General features: G+C 56.3%; 1 protein-coding gene across 2 annotated transcripts in view; it reads left to right on the top strand.

Moving 5' to 3' along the window:
• EFNA3 (ephrin A3) overlaps nucleotides 1-14,196 on the top strand; it is a 50,388-nt gene that overhangs the window by 7,405 nt on the left and 28,787 nt on the right. Inside the window, exon 1 of one of the 2 annotated variants that reach the window (XM_088137261.1) lies at nucleotides 13,427-13,665. The exons of the other annotated variant lie outside the window; for it this stretch is intronic. Coding sequence (XP_087993387.1) covers nucleotides 13,538-13,665 — 128 coding nt within the window. The 5' untranslated portion in view covers nucleotides 13,427-13,537. Of the gene's footprint in view, nucleotides 1-13,426; nucleotides 13,666-14,196 lie in introns of those variants that run through there. 2 annotated transcript variants of the gene reach the window in all.

Raw genomic sequence — 14,196 nt, forward strand, 5'->3', positions numbered from 1 at the left:
TCAAGTGGGTCTCCGGCTGCTGGGCAGGGTTTGGAGGTAGACTGCCCCTGTCCCTGGAGGCTCCGTGTGGCTCTCAGGGGCCCCTCTCCTCCCGGCGGATGGAAAGGCCATAGAAGGATGCTCTCCCCACCCTTCTCCATCCTGGGCTCCTTGTTTTGCCGCATCCTGATGCGCCCTCCACCCCGTGCCGCCGCCATCAGCGAGGACGGCTTTGTGAGCGGAGCGCAGTCCCGAACCCAGCGGGGCCGTATTTCAGCATTACGGTAGAGCACGCCACTTGGTTCATCTCCTCCTCTCTCTCTCTTGGCCCCCTCTCCCCCCCCCAGCCCCAGTTATTTATTGCCTCATTTTCTCCTTGGCGCCACTGGCTGCCAAGGGAGAGAAGGAACCAGCCCCCCCCTTCCCCCCCCCCACGGTTGCTAAAATTGCTAGATGGCAGGAGGAGGCGGGGGGGGGGAGCCCAAGGTGTTGGATGGAGAACATGGCATGGGGAAAGAGGTGGTGCATTTTTGAAAAGAAGGCAGCCGGGCGGATGCCAAGAAGACATGCTTTATGCCCGGATGTGGGGGACGGATCCTGACGGTGAAGCCTTTTCCTGGCCAGAAGGATCAGAGGGCCTTTGGGGTGGGGGGGAGCAGGGCCAAAGAAAGCTAGTATTAAAATAAAACCCTTCTAATGCTAATTGCTCTTGGACGCCGAGGACTCCAATTCTTCTCCACCTTCCTTTTCTTCTCCTTCCTCAAACGTTTTTGCACCCCATTCTGGAGCCGAGCCGGGAAGACTAATCCATGGCCCGTCCGTTTGCACCCCGCGCACGATGCTGGGTTCGTTTGAACTCTTGTTGGTTTAGAGGTGAGTTTTCCTTTGGGTAGCTTCGCGGATCAAGCCGACCCAGGGCCTTTAAGAGGTCACGCTTTCCACAAACGTCTCAGATTCTAGATGCGTCGACGTGGCTCGCCATGGATCCCAACCCTGGATTTTCCTCTGCCGCCTTGCGTGATTTTTTTTCATTTATGAACTTCGTGGCATCCCCCTCCAAAAAGGTACAGTGAACAACCATCTGTAACTATGTTGAACTCCTGTTCAAAACCACTGTGTGTTTCAAAGAGAAGCGATGGAAGCTAATTAAAAAAGGAACAAAATACAAAGGAATTTTTAAAAAAATGAAAGAATAGAACCCAGCGTTAAAAAGGGAAGCTACTGAAGCTAATTAAAACGAAACAAAAATATAAAAGGGGAATAAAAGAACAATGAAAGAGAAGAACAAAACAATAGAACGGTCAATTCACCCCAAAAAGAAAAAAAAATAACGATAGGACACAGCGGCTGAGATGTCAGACTTTCTCTGCTTTTTCTTCACCGAGCAAATCCTCAAGTTTGTGTGCAGAACCACAAATTAAACTTAGAACGTAAGGAGTCAGATCATCCCGTTTTGCCTCTCCATCAAAATAGCAACTTTACAACCAGTCCTCGCAGTTACAACTGTCCCGCGGTCATGTGATCAACATTTGTGTGCTTCACAGCTGGCTTCGGATAAACAGGGTCAATGGAGGAGTAACATTGCAAGTCGTGGTGTCTCGCTTAATGACCCACGGTATTCGCTGAACAACCGCAGCAGAAGTGAGGTCGTAAGCCTGTCGCAGTCAGCGTCTTTCAGCGAATGATGATTGGGTCGGTTGCATGGTTCTGAATCTTAGCTCCATCGTGGTCCGTTGCCGAGTGTTGAGCAAGCCTGACCAAGCGATTCATTCCCGTGCAGGACCAAAGTCTGGGCTTTTCAACCCCTTCTCCCATCTTCCGCCCCACCGTGGAGGGCAGCGAGGGTCGGACTCTGTTCGGTGTGCGCGTTATAGCCGTGCGTTCCCGTTTTCTGTGTTTCATCTTGGGCAAGGGAGCGCACAGCCTGAGTAAAATAATACAGCTTGGCTGAGTTTGAACCGCACGCTTCCCAAGCCAGCTGGAAGGGCTTTGTGCGACGGGCCCACCTTGGTTAGCTTGGGCCTCGGGTTTTTTTTTAAGGCTTAGGTGGTTGGGGAAACCCAGTCCCTTCCCGGAAAAATACATGATTTGAGAATTCTGGCTCTGGAGCAATTAAATTAAAAAATGTTCAGAGCTAATATATAACGATGTCCGGCAAGGAGGGGAGGGAAGTCCCGGTCAGCACGTCGGTGCCCGCGGGCTCCAGGTTGCCTGCTCCCTGGCAGGGAGCTTTTGATCCGAATTCAACCCCCTTCATCCGAGGCTACGTTGCATTCCCGACCACTTCCTGAGTGTTTTCCAGCATCCTGAGGGAATGGATGACACGGGGGAACCCAGCTTGCTATCCCTCCTGCCTGGATTTGCCAGCTCAGCAGCTCGCAAGTTCGCTGGCGAGGAGGGCGTTTGCCGGTCGGCGCGCCGGCTGGCTGTCTCGCCGGCTCACTCCCTGCAGAGCCCGCGGTTTCACTGCTGGTGCTTCTCCATCTCTCTTCACACTTTGCTTGGCATGTCCTTGGAAGCTGGTTTCTTGCTGCCTGCCTGGCCTGCCATGGAGCAGTTGGCCTGCCACGGGTTAAGCCTGCGCGTTGGGGACAGGGGCCAAGCATTGCTCGAGCCCCCCCAGAACGCCAGGTAGGACCATCATCCAGGTGAATCCTAACCCGTCTGGAGGCCTCCCAAAATCGCAGGACCGTTGTTCCCACCAGCAACGGGTTGCCTGGCTGTGATGGGGGCATTGGCAATCCAGCCCTTCTGGGAAAGATTTAAAAGATGCATCCATTTGGGATCCTAAATTCCCCGAGGAACTTGATTCTCCGTGCCCCGCTAATGATCTTCCAGGATGGTCTTTCCTCTGAGGGGCTCCAGGCTGCGACAGTGACACCCTGACCTATTTTAACCCCCCCAACAACCCTGCAGATTTGCTCCCTGGCAAGATAACATGGCTCCAGAAAAAAAGAGAAAGAAAACTTTTGGGGTGGCGGAGTGGGACCCGACACACAGATTGTGTTGTGCTGCATTGCAAAGCCTCTCCCCCCCCCCCCGCGCCCACAAAGGGTGGGTCTGGTTAGCTGGGGGACGAAGGTGTCAGGAAAGGAGAGAGAAACGCTGGTGGAATTGGAAATAACCGGACAGCATTCAGATGCAGATCCGAAGAATTCCCCTGCTATTGAAATCCAAAGCAGAGGGGAGCCCCCCCAGCAGAAAGAATGCTAATCCGTTGCCCCCATCCAGAGCTTGGTTTCCATAATCCCTTTTGAGTTGGGGGTCTGGAAGTTGGAAAGGGGGGAGGGAAAGCCTCTGAAGCATTCCCTTGTCCCTCAGCGTGTGAATGCTATAGACCAGTGTTTCTCAACCTTGGCAACTTTACCGTGAGTGGACTTCAACTCCCAGAATCCCCCAGCGTTGAATCCCCACATCTTAAAGTTGCCAAGGGTGAGAAACACTGCAGTAGACCAACCGTGGCGCTTTGGTTGGGCAAAGCGAGGATCTTCAGCGGGGATTGGCACGGATGAGATAAGGAGAGGGACTTGCAAGTTAGCAATGCTCTTGAGGATCCTTCGAGATGCCAGTCGCTCTGAGAGGCCCTTTCTTGCCCGATTCCATTCCATCCTTCCAGCCCTACCAAGAGACTCCCGTTCCTCTCCCCTTTATTTTTCTTTTTAGGGGGATACAAGGGAGGAGGCCTACCGATCTTAAAAGGGCCTTCCTCTTTGTCCATACAGTCCCTTGCAGAGTGAATCCGTTTTGGATCTGGGAGCAGGGATGCTTGGAAAGTGAAGTCAAATCTGAGATGGAAGCTGACCTGGGAGGGTCGAGTTGTGGGGCAGTGCCAAGTCAAAATGTGGGTACAGGGGAGCCATCGGATGCCCTTCTGGGGGATGGCAGAAGCCAACGAAAGCGGGGATCGCAGACGGCGTTCGTTCAGATCCGGACGTTGCAGATCTCTTGGGGCAGCATTTCGTTTTTTGCTCTACCCGTTTTTTGAATCGGGACCAGGACGAGCCCAGCCTGTTGATAGGGCTGCCCCTGATCCCCAGGGACAGGATCCCAATCTGGCATCTTTCTCCACCAGCCTGGAGTAGCTTTCCCGGGATCTCTGGGGGGATCGGCGGAGCACGGTGTAGCGGCGAGACGTTGAACAAACCCAGCGAACCAGAAGGGCCTCATTCAATTTTAACGAGCGCCGGGTAGTTAAAAAGGGAAACCGGAAATAGGACGGCGGGCAGGAGTTGGGGGAACCTTGGGGAATGGAGGGGTGAATGATTTGATTGAATCGTCCATTTCTGCTTGGCGGAGTTGGATGGCAGAAGAGGAATCTGGCTTCTTTGTCGAGAGAAAGAGAATTCCTCTTCAGGGTTGGCGGATCCTGCACTATAATCGTTTCACGTTGCTTCCTCGCCCGCTGGCCCGGGCACGTCAGAACGGCGTTTGGGGATCCTGAGCGGGTGGCCGAATGTCCGTTTAGGTGCTGTTTGCTGCAATTAGAAGAAATGACCTTCGCTTCGATCTGGCCCGCTTGTGAATATCTTGTAGGAGCGGATAGACCCTTTGCGCATGGACAGGGGGCCTCTTGCCTTCTCTCCCAATTGTGTAATTTCACCAACCATCCTTTGAAATCAACTCCTCTTTGGAGAGCTGAGTTTTGGGGGAACTCTTCGGAAACGGAGCAGGAGTTTCGGGACCCCCGTAAAAGACTTGGCAGTCCAGAAGCCACCTGCCAGGATTAATCCCACCTCCTCCCGCCGTGGGAGATTTGGGCATGGCCCGGGGCCCTCAAAATGCCAATTCCTCACCCTGCTCCTGAATCTCCAATTTCAGTGCGGCCTATCTTGGGTTGATCGTGCCCCCTTTTCGTATCTGCTTCTCCGGAGTCCGTTGGAAAGCAAGTAGCTGATCTGTGGCCTGCAGAAATATATATATGTTTTGCAAATTATTTTCCAGGGGCTGAATGATCCCCACAGGGTTGCCTGCAAGCTGACCCCAGTTCTGCTAAGGCCTCTGTTTGTGGTCTCCTCATAATTTGTGCTTCCCCATCAGCTCTCTTTTCCCACCAACTTCAGCTGGGAGCCCTTACGGTGCCCATCCACCCTCATGCCAAGGCCTCTGCACCACCCCACCGCCCCGGCGGTGTGGTGCTCCTGCCTGCATCTTCTCACGCCCACTGTATGTTTATTTATTTAATGAATAATTTATCCCACTCCGCTTGACAATCTCCATTATCACGCCCCACTCACTGTTGCTTGCTCCAGCTGCAGAGTTTCGCCCGACCCCCCCACTCCCGAGCAATGATTTATTGAACACTGTCTATGCACTACACGAGGAACTGTCACAGGAAGCCATGGTTAAATATTAAGCAGACCAGGAGGAGGCAAATCGCGCACTAGGCCTCCTAGTTCTCCCCACTTCCCCCCCCATTGCGAACATGCACCCTTGAGATCTCTCTGCAAAGGAGAGATTTGATATATACAGATTTTTTTCCCCCTTCTCTGCACGTGCGGCTTGCAAGAAATTTGAGAAGAATGGGCGGGCGGGTGAATGGGTTGACATTGTAGTTGCTGACTAGTGGTGGTTAGATTGGCACTCGGTCTCCTGGGCCACCCCACGAGGAGGAATATGCCACAAAAGCATTTCTGCTATTTTCACACTTCTCATCTTTATCTCCTCGACGAATTTAGTGGCTCGGCTCTCCTTGTTGCATCAACATAACCGGATGCTAGCCTGGCAAAGGAATTTAGAAAATGAGGGCTCGGGTGCTTCCTTAATAGCCCCATTTCACAGTCCAGGAAAACCGAGGCTGGGGAATCGTTTACAGAGGCGGAATTTATTAAGGCCGGACCTTCGGCTTTCTTTAGACAGTGCGTCCTCAGGTGCTTCGGAATGGCGTTTGGTCGCCCAGCACCGGTCTGCCGATCCACGAGAGGGGCTGTGGGGTGGCTCGCTTCCAACACGAGCGTGGCATCCGTTGGCAGGCCGTTTTTTTTCTCCCCCTGCCTGGCGTTCTCCCAGTTGCTAGCATGTGGGAACGTAGCCGCCTGCCATCAGTGCGGGGAAGTGAGTCACAGCTGAAAAGCGACCAATAGCCACCCCCTCGCGCTCCACCGAGCCAGATCCAGGTGCCCGTATTTGATCCTGATTAGTCGGAAAAAGGGTGGTGAGTTTGGATGGGTCCAAGGCCTGGCACAGGGAGACTTTGGGGCTAACTGGCATGGAGGTAATATTCCTCACACTGGTGGCCGGTAACTGGGTTGGAACACGTGTGTATAAAATCTCAGCAATCTTAGATACACATCCTTAGGTCACAAGCATGCCATTTTCCCCATGTGTCTGTATTCTGCAGGTGCCACGTTGGGCCTCAGGGTTCCTGCCAGCGTGGCACCAACCGTAGCGCACGTGGCAGTTTGTGTCGGGGGGGAGCCGTGTTTGTCTTCTCCCTCTGCAAACGCACACTCTGTAAGGGGAGTTATTTCTGTGTCACCAGGCGTGTAAGAGTGGGGTTTTCCCCCTCCTGCGCACGGGTGACAGCGAGTGGCAGAAGGTGGCGACTGGCACACTGTGACAGACAGAAAGACAGCACATTTCTCAGTTTCCTGCCACGAAACAACAACCGGATAACCCGTTCCTTGCTCTGTCTTTCACCATTCCACACACACAACAGCATGCACACACACACGCACGCACGCGCACACACCCTTCTTTGGCTGGCTGCCAAGAACTCATCTCTCCCTGGCACTGCCCGTTCTTGCTTTCGGCACTGGCTGTGCCGTCAGCCTGCCACGGTTCCTGACGGCTGCGCTGTGGGCGGGAGACAAGGGGGGGCCGGTTTAGCAAGCAGCGGGGCTCAGTCTTGTCACTGGGGGAAAGCCAACGGGAGGGTGCCAAGCCAGCACTGCTGGAACGGCCTCCGTCACAGGCGTTGGCAAACTCCGCAGCCCCGCAAACAAACGGGACAACGGGCGATTGGCACTGCACGTCCATTCTGCGGATGCCCTTGAGAGGAATGAGCGTAGCGTTCTCCGGCGAACCAGCGTACCCACGCAGCCGTGCTCCGAAACGAGTCCTGCAGGCAGCAGCGTGTTTCTTCTGTGGCTTATTTATTCCATTTCTATTCCGCTGCCGTGGTACTTCCTAGACCATGTTCCCCAACCTCCAGACCGGGCCAATATTGTCCCCCGTCCCCCCGCCACGGGGCAGATCTGAAGGTGACACTCTTGCATCCCCCTTTCCTGCAACGTTGACTTCATCCCGACGGGGAAAGGGACTGTTTTCGGCTTGGCTGCGCAATAACGGGCCGCGCATCTTTCCTCACACATGTTTCTTCCGTGTTCTTTTCATTTCGGGAAAACTGAGCGGGCTTCCGTGGATTTTTCAAGGCCGGACCGCCCACGTGTTATCAGTAGCCTTTGAAGTCCTTGAACTGTTTGGCTCCGAAGCCTCTTAACTCGTTCGGCACGGAGTTTGTGAAAACCGCCTGCTGGGTTTTGAGGAGATCCATCTTCACGCATTTTCGGTTTTTGAGGAAGTTTGGCCTTCTGAAAGAGCCAAGTCCTTTGACAGCCCTGATCCTGTGCCTGTCCGGTTCGATTCAGATGTATCTGGCTTGGCCTACGGGGTATCGCAGTGGCACCTTTTGAAATGGGCGAGTTTTCCTAAAACGTGATTTCCGATACAGACGGTGCATCTTCAGCGGGATTCGATCGATCGGTCCTGAATCGTTCGTATAGTCGCTCCCATAAGAGATGGTGGAATTTTGGTTTGGGTCACGGTCCGAATGGGACGCCTCCTCCGTTTCCAACATCCGTCCGTCCTTCACGCTTCACATTCTCGGAAGACGGAGCCGTGCCCAAGAGGGTGGAGCTGCTGGCCTCGCTGGCTTGGCGATCCTCCTTGGTTGGGGGCAGTCTACCTTGAAGGGAATCTAGAACAAAAGGCCCCCGGGGGGGCATTGTGCTGCTCGTCGGAGGTTGGGGCCGAAGAGGGATTTTGGGATCCAGCGAAACTCAAATGATCATTCTCAGGGGCAAGGGAAGCCTCTGAATCAGCCGGTCTCCATCCAAGGGCCTCTAGATGTGCAAGAGAATCACTTTTATGTGAGATGGGCGGCTATATAAATACGATAAATGAATGAATGAACTAGAGAGATGAATTAAGAAAGTGGGGGAGCCCACCCCCATTTCCTTGCCTCCCCCTCCAATAAGAAGAGCTGGTTTTGACACGCAGGGACTCCGGCATGCAGCAGGTTAATGTGCAGCTGTGTCCCACGTACCCTGAACCACCAAATCATCTCGGGCTGCCTCCCCCACATTTCCCTCTCCCCACCCCCACCCCGGTCTGCTCCAACCATCAGCCCTTCCAGAGCTTGTTTTTTTCCCCCGTGTTGCATTTTCTCCACTTCACTTCCCCAGGATGAATAATTAATGGGCGCTTTTTTGATAGTTTGGGTGGTTTCGCCAGCCACCTCCCTTCCCACTCGTGTCTCCCCCCTCTTCCTCCTCCTCCTCCTTCCCGGTTACCCCCTGGCATTGGAAGAGCTTCCTTTTCTCCCTCCAGTGCACTTCTCCCCCCTCTGACGGGGCTCGCCTTCCCTTCCTGGGGATCGCCGGGGCTCGCTGTCCTGCCAGGGCTCCCTCAATCCCCAGTCAACCCTTTTGCTTTCGGGTCCAGGGAGCAAAACACCAGAAGAGGCCGGGCGGGGGGCTTCTGCAGACCCATGCTTGCCTTGCCCCCTTGGCGAGCCGAGCCCCCTCTTTGCACCCCAGGCGTTGCTGTCTCGCGTTTTTTCCAAGCCCCCCGCGCACCCCGAAGTCCGTATTCATCCTTCGATCAGCAATCAACGTGGGCCCCGAAAGTTATGCCCAGCTTGCATTATTACGTTTGCCAATGAGGCGCAGTACGCCCGGGTTTGTCCAACGCGCTTAACTCGCTTATGGGATTAACCCATTTTCTGGGTTGGCAGGAAAGATCGACTGGTTGGCGAACCGAACAGGCCGGGTTTGAGCCACTGGCTAAGCATGGAAAAGTGACTCCGCTTGGCACGTGGGAATGGAGCCACCGGGCCTTAAACCAGCTACGTTGGGGTCGTGTGTCCAGAATTGGAAGCAGCCCATGTGAGGCCATGGTGAAGGTGTTGGTTCAAGGCCTCCCCACCATGGAACTCCCTGGGGGACTATAGGCCAAGCATGCTCTTAGCTTGGCCTACCTCGCAGGGTTGCCATTGCGGGGAAATGATCTGAGAAAACCTTACCTATGCCACCTTGAACTTTGGGCTGAAAAGCAGGTTATATATGAGATCAGTAAACAATAAGGCCCTTTTTACGGCTCTCGTTAAACCTTCAGAGCCCAGTTGCTACTGAAAAGGGGTAGGCTGTTTTTCGGTCACCCAAAATGGACGTCTAACCAAACCCCCATTTTCCTCCCCTTCAAGAAAACCCCGACGTGCACATTTATCTGTGCGCTTCCCCCGCGGTTAACTAACAGTTTGGGGTTGCCCCTTGTCCTTGAGAGTTCACGTGTGTTTACATGTTCAGATCGTTGCGCAAACGGGCAAAGTGGTCTGACTAACCAGGATGATTTCGTTCAAGCTGGGAATGCCCAGAGGAACAGGTGAGGGTGAGGGGAAAGGAATGTGCGGTGTATATAAATATATATGCGGGCATATGTGGGTGTCTAATTTCCCGTTCCGGTTACCTTGAACTTGGCAAGACGTTGTACCTGTTGAAGGCACCACGGACTGCCCGCCGTCTCGAATTGCGCAAGTGAGCCAGGGATTGGGCTCCGGGGAGGGGGAGGTTGGGTGAGCAGCACCCAGGGCCTGGCAGAGTTTCTGTTACTCATCCTTTGGCAGGCAGGATCAAGTTGTCAGCAGAGGATCTGCAGAAAAACATGGAGTGGAAAGGGGGATTTGAAGGCAATCGCAGAAGTGGGGCGGCCAAAGGGAGGAACGATGCCTTTGGGGGGAGCAGGAGGCTGTGGGAGGAGAAAGGGGGAAATTCTCTTCTTCCTCCTCCACCTTTTAGGCTAGATATTCTCCCGAAGGAGGGAGGGAGGGAACAAAGGAAGGAAGAGATGGATGGAAGGAAGGAAGGAAGGAAGGAAGGAAGGAAGGAAGGAAGGAAGGAAGGAAGGAAGGAAGGAAGGAAGGAAGGAAGGAAGGAAAAGATAGACAGACAAAGGAAGGGGAGGAAGGAAGGGAGGGAGGAAGGAAGGAAGGAAAAGATAGAAAGACAGACAGGAAGGAAGGAAGGAAGGAAGGAAGGAAGGAAGGAAGGAAGGAAGGAAGGAAGGAAGGAATAGAAAACATGAAGGAAGGAAGGAAGGAAAAGGAGGGGAGGAAGGAAGGAAAAGGAGGGAGATAGAAGACTAGAGGAAGGGAGGGAGGGAAAGACAGAGGAAGGAAGGAAAAGGGAGGGAGGGAGGGAGGGAGGGAGGGAGGAAGGAAGGAAGGAAGGAAGGAAGGAAGGAAGGAAGGAAGGAAGGAAGGAAGGAAGGAAGGAAGGAAGGAAGGAAGGAAGGAAGGCCAATATAATTGACCAGAGGTTTGGGGACTGCTAATCAGTGCAATGCAAGATAGACATAAAAGTAGTCATGTAATAATATTTTAATTGAGATCATCCAGTTATCTGTCTTAATAAAGGCTTTGCCTAACCCTGGGTGTCAGGCAGAAAAAAAGGGGAGGCCGTGGGCGACCCTGCTCCCGTTTCTCAACCGAGCGGAAACTTTCCTCCAAAGGTTACAGCCAATGGAGCAGCGTTTTACCTTCTCTCTCGTTGGCGCAGCCCTAAGGAAAGACGATGAAAATCTAATAAGGAAATAGCTGTTGTTTAAGCAAGGAAGGTTCATGCCAGCAGCCACAGTCCAAGGGCACGGCTGCACGAGGTGTGTGTGCGTGTCAGGCAGGGCGCAGTGCTGTGTCATTGTGGGTGAAAAGGTGGGGGAAGTAAAGAAGGGGCCGGATAATGGCCGGCTGAAAGAGGTGGGGAGGAGGAAGCCGGCAGGTCCTTGGGAGTTGTGTGAACGCAACAGTGGAAGAAGCAGGAGAGCGGGCAGGCTCCTTTGAACAGCGTTAGGTTCAGTTTAAATAGAAGGAAAAACACCCTGGTGCTAAAATCTGTCCCTCGGGTGGAAAGTCTCGCCTATGGGGTCCTCCCTCTCTGGAGGGTTTGATGATGCGGCTGGATTGAGTGGGTTTCTCTGCACGGGTTGGACTAGATGACCCCCAGGGGTCCTTCCCGCTTGTCGGTTATCAGCGGGCAGGGAGCCCTTGGCACATCTCAGATCGGGGCCTGGTCCACGCAAGAGTCCAGCCATGACTTGACTTGCTTGGTTTGAGCTGGGCTTGTTTCGGGAGCCCAGCCGTTCTGGTTAAACCCAAGCTTGGTCAGGTCCACGGTATTGTCATTTAAAGAAGGATAAATGCCTGTTTGGTCCCCTTACAGCAGGTTTTCTCAACCTTGGCAACTTTAAGACAGGTGGACTTCAACTCCCAGAATTCCCCAGCCAGCCATGCTGGCTGGGGAATTCTGGGAGTTGAAGTCCACCCATTTTATACATGCTGGCTGGGAAATTCTGGGAATTAAAGTCCACCCGTCTTAAAAGCACGCTGGTTGGGGGATTCTGGGAGTTGAAGTCCACCCATTTTATACATGCTGGCTGGGAAATTCTGGGAATTAAAGTCCACCCGTCTTAAAAGCACGCTGGTTGGGGGATTCTGGGAGTTGAAGTCCACTCATTTTAAACATGCTGGCTGGGAAATTCTAGGAATTAAAGTCCACCCGTCTTAAAAGCACGCAGGTTGGGGGATTCTGGGAGTTGAAGTCCACCCATTTTAAACATGCTGGCTGGGATATTCTGGGAATTAAAGTCCACCCGTCTTAAAAGCACGCTGGCTGGGGGATTCTGGGAGTTGAAGTCCACTCATTTTAAACACGCTGGCTGGGATATTCTGGGAATTAAAGTCCACCCGTCTTAAAAGCACGCCGGCTGGGAAATTCTGGGAATTGGAGTCCACCCATCTTTAAGCACGCTGGCTGGGGAATTCTGGGAGTTGGAGTCCACCCATCTTAAAATTGCCAAGCTTGAGAAACCCTGCCTAATGCAGGGAAAATGGGAGCCAACGCTTTCTAGCTCAGAACCGGCCGTACAGACCAGGACTCGAAATCCAACCCGCAGCCTCAGCCGTGGGTTTGCAGGCGCCCGAAAGATGCACGTCGCCGAGCCCTTGCGGAACACGTTCCCCAAGGTCTCTCAGCCCAGGATCCTGCTTCCAACAGCGGTCGGCCCACGCCTGGTGAAAAGCTGCCTGTTACCCTTGTTTGCAGAGGTGCAATTTGGACTTTTTAGGGGGGGGAGGAGGAGCCGCCGTTGGAAGAGTCTGGCCCTTCGGCACTCCGAACCGGACCCGCAGCTCGCTGTGTGTCCCGAGCGATACCCCCGTGTTTTGCGAAGCGGAACCCGGCCTTGAAAAGACGTGCAACCTCTGGGCAAACCGTCTGGGTTTGAAGTCCCCGGAGGAAAGTGCGTGGCTGCTTCATCAAAGGAGGGCGCCTGACCCACGCGCCCCCCAGGGGAAGGAAGGGTGCGGCTGGCTTCCCAGCCCAAGCCAAGGTCCCACCTTGGCCTGGGGCTTTCGGCAGCATTCCTGGCACGCCGCGTCCAACACGGCCGCAGCCCGGCGTGTTCGGGCAAGGCAGGCTGCTGCCGAGTCTCCCCGCTGGGTGGGCAGGCGTCTGTCGCCCAGCTTCCCAGCTCAGCACTTCTGGGCGCGCGCAGAGGCCTGGGTGGCCCGGCTCTGACACCTCCCTGGGCCCTCACCCAAGGCGGACGTGGGGCCTGCAGGGGGCAGGGCGCTGCGTCCCTTCTCTCGCACCCTGCTTTTCTCCTCCTGGGCAAGGGCAGGGGCTGGCGACGGGGGCTCGGCTGCCAGCTGCGAGAGGCGGGCATTTGCACGGCCTCAGTGGCACTCTTGTCTTCCCTTTAGGCGGCCCAACAGCCGGCCCTGCCTCTGCTCTCCTTCCCCTCGGATTTTAAAAACCGGGAAGGCACCGAGAAGAGGCTGGTAATAGGAACGGCTGGCTGCTCTGTACATGCTCAGAGGCCCCTTCCTCTGGGGAATCCGCAGACCGAGCGCACTAGAGAGGAGAATAAGCGTCTGGAAAGATTTTCTTTTCCCTTCCCTACCTACCTGGGGCAGGGAAGTGGGGGGGGGTCCCCAAAGGGGGCGTGGCGCCGAAGCCCGGTCTGGCCCCGCCCCCCGCCGCGGCCCCGCCCCCCGGGCTGGCTGGGCCGAGCGGCACCCGCGCGCTGGCGAAGGCGCAGCGTGGGGAGCCCGTGGGAAATCGCCGCGGCGCGCGGGCGGCGGGCGCGCGCCGGCGCGAGGGGGCGGTCCCGGGCCGGGGGCGCGCGAGGAGGAGTCGGGGCGGCGCTGGAGGCTTCGGCGGCGGCGGCGGCGGCGGCGGCGGCGGCTGGGCAGCGCTCCGCTCCGGCGCTCCTCTCCGCTGCGTTGCGGGCGCGGGCTCCCCTCGGCGCGGCGGCCGGTGCCCGGCGCGGCGCCCCGGCCGGCGGGATGGCCCGGCTCTCGCTGCCCCCGCTCTGCCCGCCGCTGCTGCTGCTGCTGCCGCTGCTGCTCCTGCTGCTCTGCCGCGGCAGCGCCGGCAACCGGCACGCGGTGCATTGGAACAGCTCCAACCCGCAGTGAGTACCGGGGCCGGCGCACGGCGGGCCGGGCGCGGGGCGGGGGGCGCGCGCGGGCGGGCGGGGGGCGCGCGCCACGGGACCCGGGGCTGTGCGGTGCAGGGAGGGTCCCCCGCCCGTCTCCGGGACTGGGAGACGGAGACCCAGATGCCGCCTCCCGTGCCCGTCTCTGACACCCCCCCCGTCTGGCGGCTGTCTGGACGGGGACCCCCTCCCCTCCCCCCCCGCCCTCCGCTGCTCCATCCCCCCGAAAGTCAAGGCATCGTGGCCTTTCCGTGGCTGGAGATCAGGATTTGCGGCGGGCGGGCGGGCGGGCGGGGGGCGCTTTGCAAAACCCGCCGGCGCTCGCTGCCTGCCTGCCTCCCTCCCTCCCTCCCTCCCTCCCCGCGGGCGCCGCTTCTCTTGCCCGGCGGCTGTTCCGCGGTCCGGGGCGGGCGGCCAGGGACGCTCGCTCGGCGGCTGGGTGCCGTGTGAACGCGCGCCCTTTGCTCTGCAACGGCGGGGGGGGGCTCGTGGCCCCTGCTTCGGGGC

Source organism: Python bivittatus, unplaced genomic scaffold (genome assembly GCF_059951505.1).
Source record: "Python bivittatus isolate LINGU-HERP-01145 unplaced genomic scaffold, Pbiv_v1 ctg000180_np1212, whole genome shotgun sequence".
Lineage (NCBI taxonomy): Eukaryota > Metazoa > Chordata > Lepidosauria > Squamata > Pythonidae > Python > Python bivittatus.